Raw genomic sequence first — 17,944 nt, forward strand, 5'->3', positions numbered from 1 at the left:
AACGATGAAGATCCAAAGACATGGGTATTTCGGTTACTTTTATTTTGTCAAATTATTTGTAAGCTTGATTATGTCGTTTTATGCTATTAAATTAGATGTTGTGAGTTTGTTCGCAGATTCATCTTTACGTTTTTAGCGACATTGAATTTGTGTTTGTATCTGATATATCTATCAATTTGAATGAATGAAATGAATATTGAATATTTTATTTTAGTAAAAAAAAAAAAATCTCTTTTCTCGTGCCCACGTTTATAAATGTTGGATGTGAATCATCTATATAGATCTTTCTCTCGTGCCCACTTTATGTCACTATGACACTGTTTGGTAAGTCCAATAAGCTAGCTTATTGAACTAGCTTATAAGCTTGTTTGAAAAAAATGTGAAGTGTTTGGTAATGAGCTTCTCTAACTAACTTATAGCGTTTTTTGAGATGCTATTTCAAGTAGCGTATGAGCTTATAGCTTAAAACTGTTACATCTTAAAACTGTTCCTTATTAGATTATAGGGAACAATTATACATTGTTGCGAAAACATAACTGGCAACATGCGTTAAACCGTTGCCTGACCAAGTTTTAGATAACAATTTCCACATGTTGTATAAAAAAGTGTTGCCAGATGCAATAAATGTTGTAGTGTTATCATCTCTTCATTTTTTATTATGAAGCATTTATACGACTGACCCATATATAAGGTGGGAGAGTAGGCCTAGTGTGGTTCATTTTCATTTCATTGAGCTGTAAGTTCATTTATTTGCTCATGTTACTTTCTTTAATATATTAAGATAAGATTAACAGTACTGTAGTTGATATATTACTTTCTGATTAATTTTTTTTTCTTTTCTTTTCATGTTTCATATATAAAGTGATATAGAAAAAAGGTAAGAAGTGAAATTCTGTTACAAACATGGATCATATGAATGTGCCTTTGTTGGAGAAGAAGCAATATTATAAGGATTGTCCTGGTTGTAAGGTGGAACAAGAAAATGAGCTTAATCAAGGGTTATCCATCCTAAAGCTTTTCATTATTTGGATGGTGGTGTTATCTTCTTGTAAGCATTATTCAACTTCTTGTTTTTCATTTCATGAAAAATTCAATGTTACAATTATTATTTTTTTATTTATTAATCCGCTGATTTCCGAGAAAAGGGTACTGGTAATTCAAAGTTCAGCAAATAAATAAAGTCTGACTAAAAATTATTGAAAATTGTTGGATTCTTTGAAACACATTAACCACTTGAGACAAGACTTGGTTTTAATGTTACAATTCCGTTGATTGAGACTTTTTGTTTATATGCGATTGTTGTGAGTACCAAGTTTTTAAATTATGCTAAGTTCTTAATATATATATTGTTTGAATTTTTGTTTTTTAAATTTGTGATGTCAAAAGGGACTTTCCTTTTGAATAAGTCATTTGAGGATCATTTAACTTTTTGCTTTTTTTTGCCTTTGTCTTTCTCTTTCTCTTATGTAACTGTTTTATTGTTTCAGCACTGCCTATAACATCACTCTTTCCATTCCTTTATTTTATGGTGAGTTTATCTATCTACTACCACATTTTAGTGTGACATTTTTTTGGGAAGTCTCCTGAATGAACTTATAAAAATGAGACTTATTTACATCAATTTTCGAAAGGAACTTCCAGTTGCTTCACTATCGAACTTAATCTAATAAAATGACTCTAATGGCATTTTATAACCATCTTTGAAGAGATTTGAACTTCGGCTCTTAAAGTTATAAGATCAAATTCTTACTAAATGATAATAATACCTGATAGAAAAATAGTTTTGATTAATCACTTTCCTTGTCTTTTCTGGCATTTCAAGAAATATGAATGAATATTTATTTTGAGTAAAAAAAAAAATAATAACAATCACAGTTCTTCATAAAAAAAAAAAAGAAATAAATGAGTATCAATTCTCTATTTAATCATCTTTTTAGTATTCAATTTTATGGGTCCGTGTGTTTGAGATTTTTTTAAGAAAAAAACTATTTTTAAAAAAAAATCTATTTGAACAGTTTGTAAAAAAAATAGTTAACAGTGTTTTTTTATATATTTTTTTAAAAATGTTTTGTACAAAAAATTATTTTTAACCTCAAAATGAAAAGTAAATCCTATTTTTCAATCCATTATTTTTTTTCTTTTCTTTATTGATAAAAAAACCGATCTTTCTTTCTTCCTTTATATAAATAAACGTATTCCATATACTTTTAAAACTAGGTTTTCTTGCTTTTGAACCAAGTGGAATATATTTGTGTTTTAATGTGTGTTTGTTTTCCGTTTAAGGTGTTATAATTAATGTGTGTTTGTTTATATTTGACATTAAAACTTGTTGAAGTTCTATCATGCGTTGTTGTAAATTATGTAGTAAATCAAACTATAAAAAAGAAAAAAAACAAAAGTGTTTGGCGGGCCGGCCATCCTACTCGCCAATAAACGAGATGGGCTTGAGTTTTGAGCTCGGACACCTATGTTGGTCAGCCCCACCCCGCTATTTGGCGGGCTAAAGCGGGGCGAGCCGGCCACTTTGCCACTCCTGCCCTCTATATTGATTGATTCACATGATACAATGGTCAATAATTCAACATTTATTTTTGCTGATATTAGTTATTATGCCGGTTATCTGGGTAAGATTATCACTTTTACTATTTCTTAGTAGCACATTATCATTCTTATAAGTTGTTAATTAATGATGATTGAAATGTAAATGTTGTAGGATCTTCATACATGCTTGCAAGATCTTTAACAACTATAATTTTGGGAATGGTTTCTGATCGCTATGGTCGAAAACCTGTTATAATTCTTGGGATCATCTCAGTGCAAGTAGTATCTAACAATGGTTACTAAGATCATCTCCAATGGTGGTACTTATATTTTTAAGTACTAGTACCTAATAGGTATTTCCATTGGAGCAAAAGCAACATTGTACCTAATAAGTACTAGTTCTACAATAAGACATAGTACCTAAATAATTTTTGTGGGACCCATTTAAAATGATTTTGAGTTATTGGATAGATGTGCTACTAGTGGGACCAATTTAGAACTTTTGAAGAGGTTTTGGGTTGGAGGGATTGAGTACTTATTATATACTACTCCCTCCGGTCCTTTTTATAAGGAACACTTAGGGCAAAAAATTTGGTCATTTTTATAAGAAACTTTGACCAATTTTCCAATATTTTAAATGTTCAATTTCACTTATGCCCTTATTTATTATGAGAGAGAATTTAAAAATAAGTAAGTTAGTTGAATAAAGAGTAATTAAATAAGGGTATACATGGAATAAATTTAAATTTATAAGAGTATTAAATGAAAATAACTATGTTAAATGTGCTTTATTGGTCTGTGTGATTTTTTTCAAGTGTTCCTTATAAAAAGGACTGGAGGGAATATTATTAAAAAAAAATATAAATGAATAATATGTACATGTAGGGCCCACTTAAGTACTAAAAAATGAATAGCTCCATTGTGAATGCTCTAACACTTTTTGTAAGTTATGTTTTGTGATTTCTCTCGTAGTTTATTAATGTATTCTTGATTTCAGTGTCATCTTCAACACATTATTTGGCCTTAGTACGAGTTATTGGATGGCCATTATCACGAGATTTCTTCTCGGAAGTTTAAACGGTGTACTTGGACCAGTGAAGGTATATGTGTAGTGTTGGAGTGTTGTACTTTAGATTCTATTGCATTAATATTTTTGTTAGTTAAGTTAGTTAGGCTTTCGGTTTTCTGGTAAAATAGATTAATTAACTCGTAACTGTAGTAGTTCATGAAGCACAGACACGGACACGTCGACACCAATAATAATTCGAGAGAATGACATAATTCAGTGTGATCATAAGTGTCGTGTCATGTCGGTGTCACATGTTCGACACCGGACACGCCTAATCTGAGGAGTGTCTGTGCATCATATTTCGCTACAGGGATGTCATAACTTGTACACACAAATTACTAATTTCATTCCAATTTCGATTTATGTATGTATTTGACAAATGATGACGGATCGTCACACTCTCTAATCCATGCCTATTTTAGCAACATTAAATGCATTTTAGTAGGTTTTAAGCAATAAATGTAATAGAAATCTATTCATAAGCTTGATTACTTGTTTTGCAAGAAAACAAGAAAAATTGCAGGAAATTGCTGATTTTCACTACGCTGGGGGCGTAGCCCATCACGCGCCGCGTGATGGAGATCACAGGGAGCCAAGTTTTTCACTTTGATCACGCGCGGCGTGATGCCTACCACGCGTGGCGTGAAGCTTTGATCAGAATTGGATTGCTCTCTGACTTGGTCACGCGCGGCGTAGCTCTGACCACGCGCGGCGTGAAGGAAGGAAGGACAACTGCGCCGGGGGCGTGGGACTATCACGCGCGGCGTGAAGATTGCAGAGTTGAAGATCAGAGACCTCAGATTTGATCACGCGCCGCGTGATACCGTTACACGCGCGGCGTAGTTGAAGAAATTGCAACCACGCGCGGCGTGATAGATTTGGCGCGCGGCGTGGTTGCGATTATTATATAAGGATTCTGCATTTTCTGTAAAAAGGGTTGGAAAATCTGCTACATTCATCTACTTTCTGGTTTTGGAAGCTTTCAGAGTTGGATCCAGACCTTCATAGGATAGCTTCAAGCTCCTCAATAACATGGATTCTCAAGCCATGAAGTTGAAGCTAGGACGCGATCGAAGCAACATGAGGAGCTAAATTCCTTGTGGAGGTAGGATCTAGGATAACCTAGGATATAGATGAATCTTATGTAATCTGCTTAATTGTAAGGATTTACTCTGTTATAGTGTTTACTTAATGCAATTCGTCTCTTAATGCTTTATGATCCTTCATTAGTGTTGTAATGATTTTGAGTTAAGTCACGTATGAGAATATTGATTTAATGTCTGAACTGGATTGCATTGAGCACTCGAGTGTTTCCGGTCGAGAGATTGAAACATAGAGTTTAGCGAACGATCGACGCGCTTTCATATCATTCGTTGTAGGTAGCTTCCGCCCGAGAGATCGGGGGAGTATCGACAACGAATTGAGTGGATTTTGACAAGAGATTGCGATTCACTAATTTGTCGATCTAGTTGTGAACACTTGAGTAAATTCGTATGATACGGTAGATTGCATGTGATTTAGCTATAGACTAGGTGATTCCGATGATTCTACCTCGCTTTTCCTCTTATCACAAAGCACGTTTTTCTACCAATTAATCACTCAATCAAACCCCCAAATTATGTTTTATTATTGCATGATGTTTATGAACATTGTTAGACTCGTTTAATCACACAATCCCTGTGGATCGATATTTTTATTACTATGTGGTATTTCGTTCACTTGCGAAAATTATCATCAAGTTTTTGGCGCCGTTGCCGGGGATTGTGATTGATTCGACAAGGCAATAGTGTTCATATTTTTTGTGTTTTCTTTGATTTTTCTGTTTTTACATTTTTCTGTCGAGAGCGTTCTACTTGTTTGTTTTCTTGTGCATGCGGATAACAGGTCCAATTGAGCTGGAATTCGACTCTGAGATTGAGAAAACAGCACGAGCAAATCGTAAAGCGGAAGGAAGACATGTTTGAATCATACAATCAAGAGGCACTCTTATCTAGTTGCAAGTTCAATAATTTCTTTCTACAAATCATTATCAAACAACTAGAAGCTCAATGTATGGTGCAAGCAACCTCTCAAAATAATCCTCATTTCAACACCTTCAATCTTGGAGTGAAGAATCACATGAATTGTTCTTATGGAGCTAATCCAAATCAAGCATTTCCTCAAGATCAATATTTTGAAGATCACCTTGAATCTTTTGAAGATACTCTTATCTTAGCCATGAAGATGACTCAAGGAAATTTTGAGGTGATGAAGGCAAACCAAGAAGTGTCAAGCGAACGTCATGAAGCCTCCATCAAAAATCTCGAAAACCAAATGGGTCAATTAGCAAGGCAAGTCTCTTCTCTACAAACTCAAAGTGGTTTTTGTGAAAACACCACGGATCCTCGTAATGAAAGTTGTAGTTCCATTAATTTGAGGAGTAGAGAAGTTTCATCACAAAGAGTAGTGGAGAATCCTAAGAAGGACGAGAGTAAAGATGGTGTAGTTGAAAATAGAAGAGAAAATAAGAAAGAAGAAAAAATTAAGGAAGAAAAAGCTTATGATGGTGAAGTTGAAAAGAGGGTGGAGAATGAGTCTAGTGCCAAGAAAGGCAAGAAACCTCTTGTGAAGGACTCCAAGTTTCAAGTTCCTTCACCATATGCTAGAATGCCTTATCCTAGGATGAAGAAGGTCAAGAACCAAGACCTTGAAAATTGTGGAGTGGTATCCGAATGTTTCAAAGTAGAAGTGCTAGAGGAAGTGGTAAAAGATGAGAAAGAAGAAGAGTGGGATCATGAGATTGAAATATTTCTTCAAAACATGGATAACCCCCTAGAAGAGGAGAAAGAGCCAAAGGCGATGAAAAAGCCACCGGAATTAAAAGAACTTCCTCCTAAATGGAAGTATGTGTTTTTGGGTGGCGACTCTAGGAAACCCATGATCATAAGTAATTTGCTCACTCCACTAGAAGAGAATGACTTGTTAAAAGAAGCGGAGAAAGTGAATGACAACCTAGGATGGGACTTGGATGGTGTGATTCCTATCTATTGTTTGTACAAGGTGGCCAAAGAAAAAGAGCCCAATCCGGTTGTCAATCCTCAAAAGTCTTCCACTTCAACATTGAAAGCTTCGGTGAAGAAAGGCTCTAAGAAATCTCCATCACGGTCTAGTAAGAAAGTTAAGAATCTTGAGCGAGAGAAGGAGTTCAAGAAGTTCATGAAGGTGTTGAACAAGCTTGAGATGGCTATACCATTGGTTGAGGCATTGGAGCAAATGCCAAGTTATGCAAAGTTTTTGAAGGAGCTGCTTACAAAGAAAAGAAAACCGCTAGATGATGAAATGGTAAGTATGACGGAAGAGTGTAGCGCCCTCATCCAACGGAAGCTACCTCAGAAAAAGAAAGATCCGGGGAGCTTTACAATTCCATGTTCCATTGGAAGTCTCACTATTGAAAAGGCTTTGTGTGACTTGGGTGCTAGCATAAATCTGATGCCGTTATCAATGATGAAGAAGATACCGGGAGCGTTAGCAAAGCCGACAAAGATGAGTCCCTCTTTGGCGGATAGATCGATTGTGCATCCGGAAGGTATTCTCCATGATGTGATGGTTAGAGTTGCTAGATTTATGTTTCCCGCAGATTTTGTGGTCTTGGACATAGAGGAAACTAGGGAGTGGGAACCTTTGCTCCTTGGTAGACCCTTCTTAGCCACTAGCCGAGCCCTAATCGATGTGGAGATGGGTGAACTCATGCTAAGGACCGATGATCAGCAGGTTACATTCAATGTCTTTGATAAGATGAAGTGTTATGATGGAGACCCACAATGCTTCCAAGTCCAGGTTTATGATCACATGGTTAAAGAAGCTCTTAAGTTACCTTGGAATGCACACTACTTGCCACATGGTGGCACTATTTTTCCATAACCCTTAGGGGTATTGGACGTCAAGCATCGGGACGTTAAACAAGCGCTGGTTGGGAGGCAACCCAACAGTTTCTATCGCGGCGTGATAGATCTGGCGCGCGGCGTGGTTGCGATTATTATATAAGGATTCTGCATTTTCTGTAAAAAGGGTTGGAAAATCTGCTACATTCATCTACTTTCTGGTTTTGGAAGCTTTCAGAGTTGGATCCAGACCTTCATAGGACAGCTTCAAGCTCCTCAATAGCATGGATTCTCAAGCCATGAAGTTGAAGCTAGGACGCGATCGAAGCAACATGAGGAGCTAAATTCCTTATGGAGGTAGGATCTAGGATAGCCTAGGATGTAGATGAATCTTTTGTAATCTGCTTAATTGTAAGGATTTACTCTGTTACAGTGTTTACTTAATGCAATTCGTCTCTTAATGCTTTATGATCATTCATTAGTGTTGTAATGATTTTGAGTTAAGTCACGTATGAGAATATTGATTTAATGTCTGAACTGGATTGCATTGAGCACTCGAGTGTTTCCGGTCGAGAGATTGAAACATAGAGTGTAGCGAACGATCGACGTGCTTTCATATCATTCGTTGTAGGTAGCTTCCGCCCGAGAGATCGGGGGAGTATCGACAACGAATAAAGTGGATTTTGACAAGAGATTGCGATTCACTAATTTGTCGATCTAGTTGTGAACACTTGAGTAAATTCGTATGATACGGTAGATTGCATGTGATTTAGCTATAGACTAGGTGATTCCGATGATTCTACCTCACTTTTCCTCTTATCACAAAGCACGTTTTTCTACCAATTAATCACTCAATCAAACCCCCAAATTATGTTTTATTATTGCATGATGTTTATGAACATTGTTAGACTCGTTTAATCACACAATCCCTGTGGATCGATATTTTTATTACTACGTGGTATTTCGTTCATTTGCGAAAATTATCATCAACAAACTTGTGCATCCAACAGGCATATGCTACTGAACTTTTTAGAGAAGAGCACCAAGCTATAGGTCTTTCTACTGTAAGTCTCAACAATTCTTGGTCTACTATCAGTTCTTAATATACTGCATTTCCATCATAGTAATTCAAAGTGCGATATGATTTCAGGTTAGTGCAGCTTGGGGCATAGGTTTAATTATTGGACCAGCAATAGGAGGCTATTTGGCTCAGGTAAAATCTTTAAAATACATGGTGAAAAAATCTTTAGATTTTGTACATGCACATAAGTTGCCTTTGAGAAGCGTAAAGCCTGAAAATTTGTTGCCATATCGAAATAAATAGTCTTGCAAGTGTTTTGAATATTTTGCAACTTCTTATTTTCTTCTGTGTCCACTGTGCCTATGTTGTGTATGTATGAAGGTTTCATCTTTCATTTGTGAAATTTCTTTTTAACAGCCAGCAGAAAAATATCCACAAATATTTGCAAAGGATTCATTTTGGGATAAGTAAGGAAACTTTTCTCGCTTTTTAATTTTATAAAACCAATGGATTCAACTTTTGCTCCCTTCTTCAAACAAATCATTATGCAGGTTTCCGTACTTCTTGCCCTGCTTTATAATATCAGGACTTGCCTTGATAGTAGCAATTGCCTGCATTTGGATTCCGGTATGTATCTTAGAATTTAGCATCTTCATAAAATACTATAGTTTATGAGTAAATGTCCCTCCACATTATCAATATTTCATCTAGAACTGTAAAATGTTATCCGTTGGGTTTCCAGTGTAAGTGGTTAAGTCCCATATTGACTATGAATGGGAAGAATGTTGGATTTATAAGAGATGTGACTGTTAGCGGCCAACACTCGGTGGGATTTAGTCCCACATCGGATAGATAGGACTCTTGAGAAGAGTTTATAAAGAGGAGGCAATCCTCACCTTACAAGTCGGTTTTGTAAGGATGAGTTAGGCCCTTGATATTCGTAACATGGTATCAGAGCCTATCGGGTCTATCGTTGGGTTTCCGACATCGTTCACGCTTCAGACCCATTGCGTCCGGCTGAAGCGTGAGGGGGTGTGTTAGCGGCCAACACTCGGTGGGATTTAGTCCCACATCGGATAGATAGGACTCTTCAGAAGAGTTTATAAAGAGGAGGCAATCCTCACCTTACAAGCCGGTTTTGTAAGGATGAGTTAGGCCTCGATATTCGTGACAGTGACTCATTAACCTAATCCCTTAAGGTTTTGGGTTGAGATGTGGCGTCTCCCTCTCTTGTGATCCTGGAGCATTTGACCAGATGTTTCTCCCTGGACTCCCTAACATCGACATTATTCACTTAGTTTCAAATGCATCTCCAAAATTACAAAGTGAATGTCATTATATTCGTTGTGAAGATTGTTAATTTAGGGGACTATCTTGTTAATTTGCAGGAAACAGTTCACAATCATAGTGATAGTAATGAGTCTACAGATGCTGATGTTTTAGAAAATGGAAGCAAAATAGTAGAAACGGAAAAGAATGTTCAAAAGAATGAAAACCTCTTCACGAATTGGCCTTTGATGTCATCTATCATTGCTTATTGTGTCTTCTCACTTCATGATGTTGCTTATCAATAGGTAAATTTGTAACTATTCAACAATGTTGTTAAATAGCTCAACAAAGTAGTAGAACTTCAACAAACGAACAAATTGCTATTGTTCCTCGATACACTATTTAGTTTAAAATGTTGTCAAATGGCGGCTGTAACACACTAGAGCAATGTTGTGTAGCAGAACGTGAACAATTAATTTTCACCATGCGCGATTGCTAACACTGTTAGTGAGGTTTAAAAATGATACATATATAATTGTAAATCAAATTTAATATGTGTCAAGAATTATTGGCTTTTTGTGCCTTTCTCATTGCTATTTCTTGTATATATAGATGTTACAAGGTTATACAGGTAATTACACTAAATAATTACATTTAATGAGAACAAATCAATATTTGATTTGTTTTCCTTATTCTAGAAACAAACTAATAATTATAATTAAGAGACAAGTCAACTCCTTATTCACATCCCCCCTCAAATTGATGCGGCTGGTCAATGAGCATCAATTTGCTAACAAGAAACTGATGGCGTGGACGCGGAACAACTTTGGTAAGAATATCCACAACTTGGAACTGAGTACTGACATGAGGAAGTGTTATAAGTCGGTCATCATAGGCATCACCAATGGAATGACAATCAACTTCGATATGTTTTGTGCGTTCATGAAAGATAGTATTTGCAACAATCTGGATGGTACTTGTATTGTCGGCATAAAGTGATGTAGGCTCAGTTTGCGGAAATCCAAGTTCAGCCAAAAGACCACGTAACCAAATAATTTCCGAGCATGCAGCAGACATGGCGCGATACTCCGATTCAGTAGAGGATTTAGAGACTCTTGCTTGCTTCTTACTCTTCCATGAGATCAACGATGAACCAAGAAACATGCACCAACCAGTGACAGATCGACGAGTGTCAGGACACCCTGCCCAATCGGCATCACTATAAGCACTCAATTTAGGAGTGATTCCGGTGGGAAAGAAGATACCACGATGAGAGGTGCCTTTCAAATATCGAATGATACGACGAACCACTACTAAATGAAGATGTCGAGGAGAATGCATGGACTGACTGACTTGCTGAACAACAAAAGATATATCAGGATGAGTAATAGTCAAGTAATTAAGGCTACCCACAAGTTGTCGATACAATAAAGGATCAGGCAAGAGATCACACTATCATCACGATGATATTTAACATTAACCTCAAGAGGGGTATCCACCGGATTAGCTGAGTCGAGACCAGCCATAGAAATCAAATCGGTGGCATACTTATGTTGATGGAGAAGAATTCCTTTAGATGTAGAATGAACTTCAAGACCAAGAAAATAATGTAGGTTACCAAGATCTTTCATGTGAAATGGCAGACTGTAATTGTTGCTTAAGTCGCTGAATGGAAGCAAGATCACAACCGGTAATAACCATATCGTCAACATACAAAAGAAGAAGAACGATACCCGCATATGTGCTATGAATAAATAAAGAGGAATCATATTGACTTTGAGTAAAGGAGAACCCAAGGAGAGTGGAGCGAAATTTCTCATACCATGCTCTAGGCGCCTGTTTCAAACCATATAAGGAACGTTTGAGCTTACACACACCTTTAGATGAAGATAATAGACCTTGTGGCGGATTCATATAAATATCTTCTGTCAAGTCACCATGTAGAAAAGCATTCTTCACATCCATTTGATGAAGAGACCACCCACTAGAAGCAGCTATAGAGATTATCGTGCGAACAGTTGTCATCTTGGCAACCGGTGCAAATGTCTCGTCATAATCAATTCCATATTCCTGCTTGTTTCCTAAAGCAACCAAACGAGCCTTGTATCAATTTCTATTCAAATCAATTTTAACAAGCGGAAAATCAATTCGAACAATCTCAACAATACAAATTCGAAATAGAATAATTAAGCATCAATCTAAACGAAATAAGGGATATGAAAGTGATACACAACAACATAAACATTCAAACGGAATTGCAATTATAAACCGAACCTCAAGAATTCATAAACGGAGTTCCTTACACCAATGGATCGATAAAGAATTTTAGTTCTCCATAGTCAGTGACGGCTGCTAGGTTTTTTTTCTAATTTCGTGAATACTCAATGAATCCCCTAGCTGCTTTTTTTTCAGTTTAAATAGTACATGGAAACGGGCCTTAAAATAATTGGGCCGAAAACATAAAGTTGTGCTGAAAGTTAATAATTTAATTCACGCCTGGAACATAAACGTAATTATTCGACTTATTTGATCTCCGAATTGACTTTAGGTTTCAACACAAAAGTTGTAGATCTCTGTCTCATCTTTCCAACGCATCTTTCCGCGCCTCAATCCGATATTCGTAGCTCCAGTTATGACCTATAGACTGAGAAGGTGTCAAGTTATTATTAATTCAGAAAATAAGTGACGAAAATAAAATAAAGCTAGAAATAAACTTAAATATAAAAACACATTAAAATAGTGAAAATAATAAAATAAACCATAGGAATACTTAAGTACAATAGTAGAAGAATGTGCATTAAAATGCACTGATCAAATTCCCCCACACTTGAACTTTGCACTCCGAGCAAAACTCAAATGAAAACCTTAAAAACAAATTTTTAAAAATCACAAGCAGTCAACATATTCCAGGTTTCAAGCTTCAAACCTTGGATTAAAATTCAAAGATTGACACAATTCTTATCTATCAACTTTCAATAATAATCTTGCGTGTGTGTGTGTGTGTACTGTCTCCTACTATCAACCAAAGTAATGTCAAGACCCCTCTCTGAAACTACCATTCTAAATGCTAAGCTGCCATTCTTTTGCTACAATTTTGGATTTAACCAGAATTTCAGTCTAGGGGGGCTATTTCTTTTCAAGAGATCCAAAGCTTTTCATTTTCAATTCAGGGGCAACTACTTTCAAGCTTTATTATTGTTTATTATTATTTATTGTTTTTAAGCTTTAGGTACTATTCCACCTTTTCACCTGACGGGATCTTACTTGTAATAAGTCCAACCTGTTACTCAGAGTAGAGCATCCTACAGCACTTGTTCCTCCAGTTTCGGGCACAAGAACTTGTTCCTCCAGTTTCGGGCACAGGAACTTTATTATATTCATTATTTTTAGCTCTTAAGCAGTTTCCCTTTTTCTCAATTAGTAGCAATGATCGGTCTATCTGTTACTCTAGCCTTACCCCCACACTTAGTTCTAATCATACCCTCCATTATAATCAAATTTAGAGAACTTAGTCTAAAGAATAAGTATTTCAGAGATTTATCTAGACATTACTAAGTTTGATAGTGTTCAAGCAGTTGTGCATTAAGTTGCAAAAACTCTCATGTCAAGTATCAAAACAAAAATTTCCAAAAATTTCATTGACCCTACAGCTATCTGCCCTAGCCTTAGAACATGTGACTACTCATGACAATTTATTTTATTTTTTATTTTTTTATTTTTTTAACACAAAAATATAAATGTAAAATGTCCCTCCCCCACACTTAAACCAGACAGTGTCCGCAATATAATCATAACATAAAGTGAGAGTAAAGGAAGGAACACACCCGAGGGGCTACGGTGTAGCGGCTGTGGTGTAGGAAGGCTCGTCCAAGGAGAGCTCTTCAACAGGTGCTCCATCAGGCATTGAATTGTCATGAAACAGCTTCAGCCGCTGTCCATTTACCTCGAAAACTTTTCCAGTACCTGTACTTTTTATTTCAATAGCACCAGAAGGAAAAACATTAGTCACAACAAAAGGGCCAATCCACTTGGATCGATGTTTCCCAGCCATTATTTTTAGGCGGGAGTTAAACAATAAAACCTGTTGGCCAACAGAGAATTCCTTCCTATAAATCATCTTATCATGGAAGTGCTTAGTTTTCTCCTTATAGATTCTAGAGCTTTCATAGGCCTCAGGCCTCAGCTCCTCAAGCTGCTGTAATTGGAGTTTTCTTTCTTTACCTGCTTCTTGCATTCCCATATTACAACTCTTCACCGCCCAATAAGCACAGTGTTCAATTTCTACAGGAAGGTGACATGCCTTACCAAACACAAGTCGATAAGGAGACATCCCTATGGGTGTCTTGAAAGCTGTTCTTTGAGCCCAAAGTGCGTCTTCTAGACAGCAGCTCCAGTCCTTCCTGTTTAGTTGCACCATTTTCTCTAAAATTTGTTTAATCTCCCGATTTGAGATTTCAGCTTGCCCATTAGTTTGGGGGTGATATGCTTTGTCACGACCCAACACAAATTGTGACCGGCGCGCGAACTAATACCTAGTCCGGCAAGCCTAATGACCGAGTTTAACAATAAATATAAGATTTCCAACATGACCATTTACTTCAAAAAATAATATTTACTGAAATTTCGACAAAATCACATCTGTATTTTCAATGTTTCCAAATCAAAATAAACCTGTTTGCAGCATATAAATCACTAGTCAAAGTTTCAACATTTACATTCTTAACTTTATACATTCCAAAATGAAATATTCCTAGACTCAAAATAGCTGCAGATATTCGATCAAACCAAAAGATATATATATATAACTTAGCCTTCCATAAAGGAGGCCTACCAAAAGAGTGAGACTGATGAAGATTTGAATGTGCTAACAACTTGCTACTCAGCTGACTGGGAATCTGAAAAAAAATGTAAGAAGAAGGGGTAAGTCACAAAGACTTAGTGAGAGATAACAACCACTACACTAGTGCAGAAAGGAGATACAACCACTGGCCAAACTGACTTTCTACTACTGGCCGCGGCCAGTAGTAAATGCAGTCGACGTTGTAAGTACAACTTTCCACGTCGGGTATTTTTATACCCGTCGTGGTATGTGTAGTTTCTTCTGTAATTATTATTTAATATTATGGGGATTCCACGTCGGTTTTTACAAATACCCGTAGTGGTATGTATGAGATTCCACTACGGGTATTTACAATATCAGTAGTGGTTTGTATGGTTTCCAGTTTTTTTTTTTTTTAAGAATTGGGGATTCCACTACGGGTATTTACAAATACCCGTAGTGGTATGTATGAGATTCCACTACGGGTATTTATACATATCCGTAGTGGAATATCTTGCTCAATTATATTTCACTACTAGTATTTATATATCCGTAGTGGAATCATATAACCAAATGTCTTTTTTCTACTAGTGCTACCAACTAGATGGGAAACACACAAAGGCACGAGCGTTTGATTTTTAGAAGCTTGTAACAATTATTGTATAGTAGTAACTATGTAATATAAATAATATTCGATTCAATTCGTTATAGAGTTTAAAAATTGAAATAAGAAAAGAATATAGAAATTCAATCAAATAAAATAATTCGTTACGAAAGAATCGAGAGACGGCTCCATCTCGTTGATAGCCCTTTCCTCCTAAGAGTGGCCTTTCACTTAGAGGCGGCTCCATCTAACGGATAGCCCTTTCCTCATCGATTACAAAAACGCATTCTCTTCCAATCAAATAAAAAGAATTCGTTACGATAGGATCAAGAGACGGCTCCATCTCGTTGATAGCCCTTTCCTCCTAAGAGCGGCCTTTCACTTAGGGGCGGCTCCATCTAACGGATAGCCCTTTTCTCCTTGATATCATATAACTAGGTGCACCTAGATCGTTATTCTCGTTAACGGTTAAATGGTCAAAACCGTGAATTCAAAGTACATTCCACTAAAACCATGTTTTAACAACAGTTCTAAACTTATGTAAAATTAAACACAATCAAACCATAATTTTCAATCCGCTACTTTACATATCATAAGAAATCAACTAGAGTCCATATGTAAACAAATAAGGATGACGAAAACGGTTTCAAAGGCGTGTTTCCCAATAAAAATATTTATAATCGATATTAACATAGAAAATTAGTAACATATACTTTATAACGGTAGTTAAAATAAGTGATAATGATTGTCATCAACTCACCACTATGAAGACCGGCTAGTTTTGCTCTCCAACGTCTCCGGGAGAAGCAGATGAAGCAGCAACGGTTGAATCTGAACATCAATCATGTTTATTAAAATTTAGAAAATCATTCTAGAGTTTAAACTAAGCATATGGAACCATAAATTTCCCAAATATCTACTCTAATCTCTAACATTAATTTTCTAAACCAAATTACATATACCCAAAGATAATTGTTGAGTTATAGATGATATATTTACCTCAAAGAGTCTCAATAAGAAATGGGTACTCATCCTCTTCCTTAGAGCACTAACCCTAAACCCCAATTAATCCTCAATTACATATGTGAAATTATGAGAGAGCTTTTAGAGGTGTATCATTTTTCCTTTTGGACGAGGAATGATGTATGAATGGAGTTGGTGGTTTGAAATGAGATGGTATTGAATGAAAATTCTAGAAACGGGAAACAAAGAAGAATAGAAAGAAATTGGATAATGGAAGTGTGAAATGAAAGTGGGAATGGGTCACGTGGGTTTTGGGTTATTTACTCTATCCCATTTTTTTATTTTTATAGTTTTAGTTACTTTATTATTTTTTTAAACTAAACGGTGCGTTTCAATCTTCCCCCCTTAAAGAAAATTCGTCCTCGAATTTATACTACTAACCTTGATTTTCAAATAAGTGTGGATACTTCGAACGCATGACTTCTTCGGATTCCCATGTTGTCTCTTCACCTGACGGTCCTTTCCAAAGAACCTTCACCGAAACAATATCTTTTGAACGTAGTCGTCTAATTTCCTTGTCTACTACCGCTACCGGATGTTCTGTGTATGACAAATTCTCATCTAATTGAATATTTTCATGACTAATAACATGAGAAGGATCATAAAGGTACTTCCGAAGCATTGAAATATGAAAGACCGGATGGAATCCTGACAAATCCGGTGGAAGTGCTAAGCGATAAGCTACAGGCCCGACTCTCTCCAAAATCTCAAACGGGCCGATGAACCTTGGACTTAATTTACCCTTTTTGCCAAACCGTAAAACTCCTTTCATTGGTGAAACACGTAAAAATACATGATCTCCCACTGTGAACTCTAAGGGACGACGCCTCTTGTCAGAATAAGACTTTTGTCTACTCTGGGCTGTCACTAAACGATCTCGAATCAATTTAACCTTTTCGATGGCATCTTGAATCAACTCCGGACCCACTAGTTTAGCTTCTCCAACTTCAAACCATCCTATAGGAGACCTACACCGTCTACCATACAATGCCTCAAAAGGAGCCATTTGAATACTAGATTGATAGCTATTGTTATATGCAAATTCCATCATAGGCAAATATCGATCCCAACTTCCTCCAAAATCAAGAACACATGCACGAAGCATATCTTCTAGGATTTGTATAGTCCTCTCGGATTGACCATCAGTTTGAGGATGAAAAGCAGTACTAAGATTCAAACGAGTCCCTAATGCAGATTGAAAAGACTTCCAAAACTGAGCGGTAAACTGAGCCCCACGATCAGAGATAATAGACACCGGAACACCATGTAGAGAGACAATCTCCTCCAAATAAAGTTTAGCATACTGAGATGCAGTATATGTTGTCTTCACAGGTAAGAAATGTGCAGACTTGGTCAACCGATCTATAATTACCCACACAGAGTCATAACCCTTTTGAGTTCGTGGTAAACTTGTGACAAAATCCATAGCAATGTCTTCCCACTTCCATTCAGGTATTTCAACAGGTTGAAGTAAACCTGCAGGCTTTTGGTGCTCAGCCTTTACTTGTTGACACACCAAGCATTTAGAGACAAAATCAGCTACATCTTTCTTCATCCCTTCCCACCAATAAAATTCTCTCAAATCTTGATACATCTTGTTAGAACCTGGATGTATGGTATAAGAAGAATGATGAGCCTCCTCCAATATTTTTCTCCTTAACTCACCAACATTTGGAACACATAACCGAGAATTCAACCACAAGATACCATCGAAATCAACTGAGAAGTTTGAAACTTT

The 17,944-nt window shown here is 36.5% G+C and overlaps 1 protein-coding gene across 1 annotated transcript; it reads left to right on the forward strand.

Annotated features, from left to right (window-relative positions):
* The first annotated feature begins 868 nt into the window (after nucleotides 1-868).
* On the forward strand, nucleotides 869-10,065 carry LOC123895959 (protein ZINC INDUCED FACILITATOR-LIKE 1-like). Its single transcript, XM_045946423.1, has 10 exons — nucleotides 869-1,048; nucleotides 1,488-1,538; nucleotides 2,574-2,624; nucleotides 2,714-2,816; nucleotides 3,539-3,641; nucleotides 8,481-8,534; nucleotides 8,621-8,683; nucleotides 8,909-8,958; nucleotides 9,043-9,118; nucleotides 9,880-10,065. Exons 1-10 carry the CDS (start codon nucleotides 904-906, stop codon nucleotides 10,063-10,065), a joined length of 882 nt encoding a protein of 293 aa, XP_045802379.1. The 5' UTR covers nucleotides 869-903.
* Nucleotides 10,066-17,944: the final 7,879 nt, after the last annotated feature.

Source organism: Trifolium pratense, linkage group LG7 (genome assembly GCF_020283565.1).
Source record: "Trifolium pratense cultivar HEN17-A07 linkage group LG7, ARS_RC_1.1, whole genome shotgun sequence".
NCBI lineage: Eukaryota > Viridiplantae > Streptophyta > Magnoliopsida > Fabales > Fabaceae > Trifolium > Trifolium pratense.

Coding starts and splice junctions, on each gene's coding strand:
- LOC123895959 (XM_045946423.1), top strand. CDS start 904: ATGGATCATATGAATGTGCCTTTGTTGGAGAAGAAGCAATATTATAAG. Junction 1,539..2,573: donor TTATTTTATGGTGAGTTTAT/CTATCTACTACC, acceptor ATACAATGGTCA/ATAATTCAACATTTATTTTT. Junction 3,642..8,480: donor GTGTACTTGGACCAGTGAAG/GTATATGTGTAG, acceptor TGCATCCAACAG/GCATATGCTACTGAACTTTT.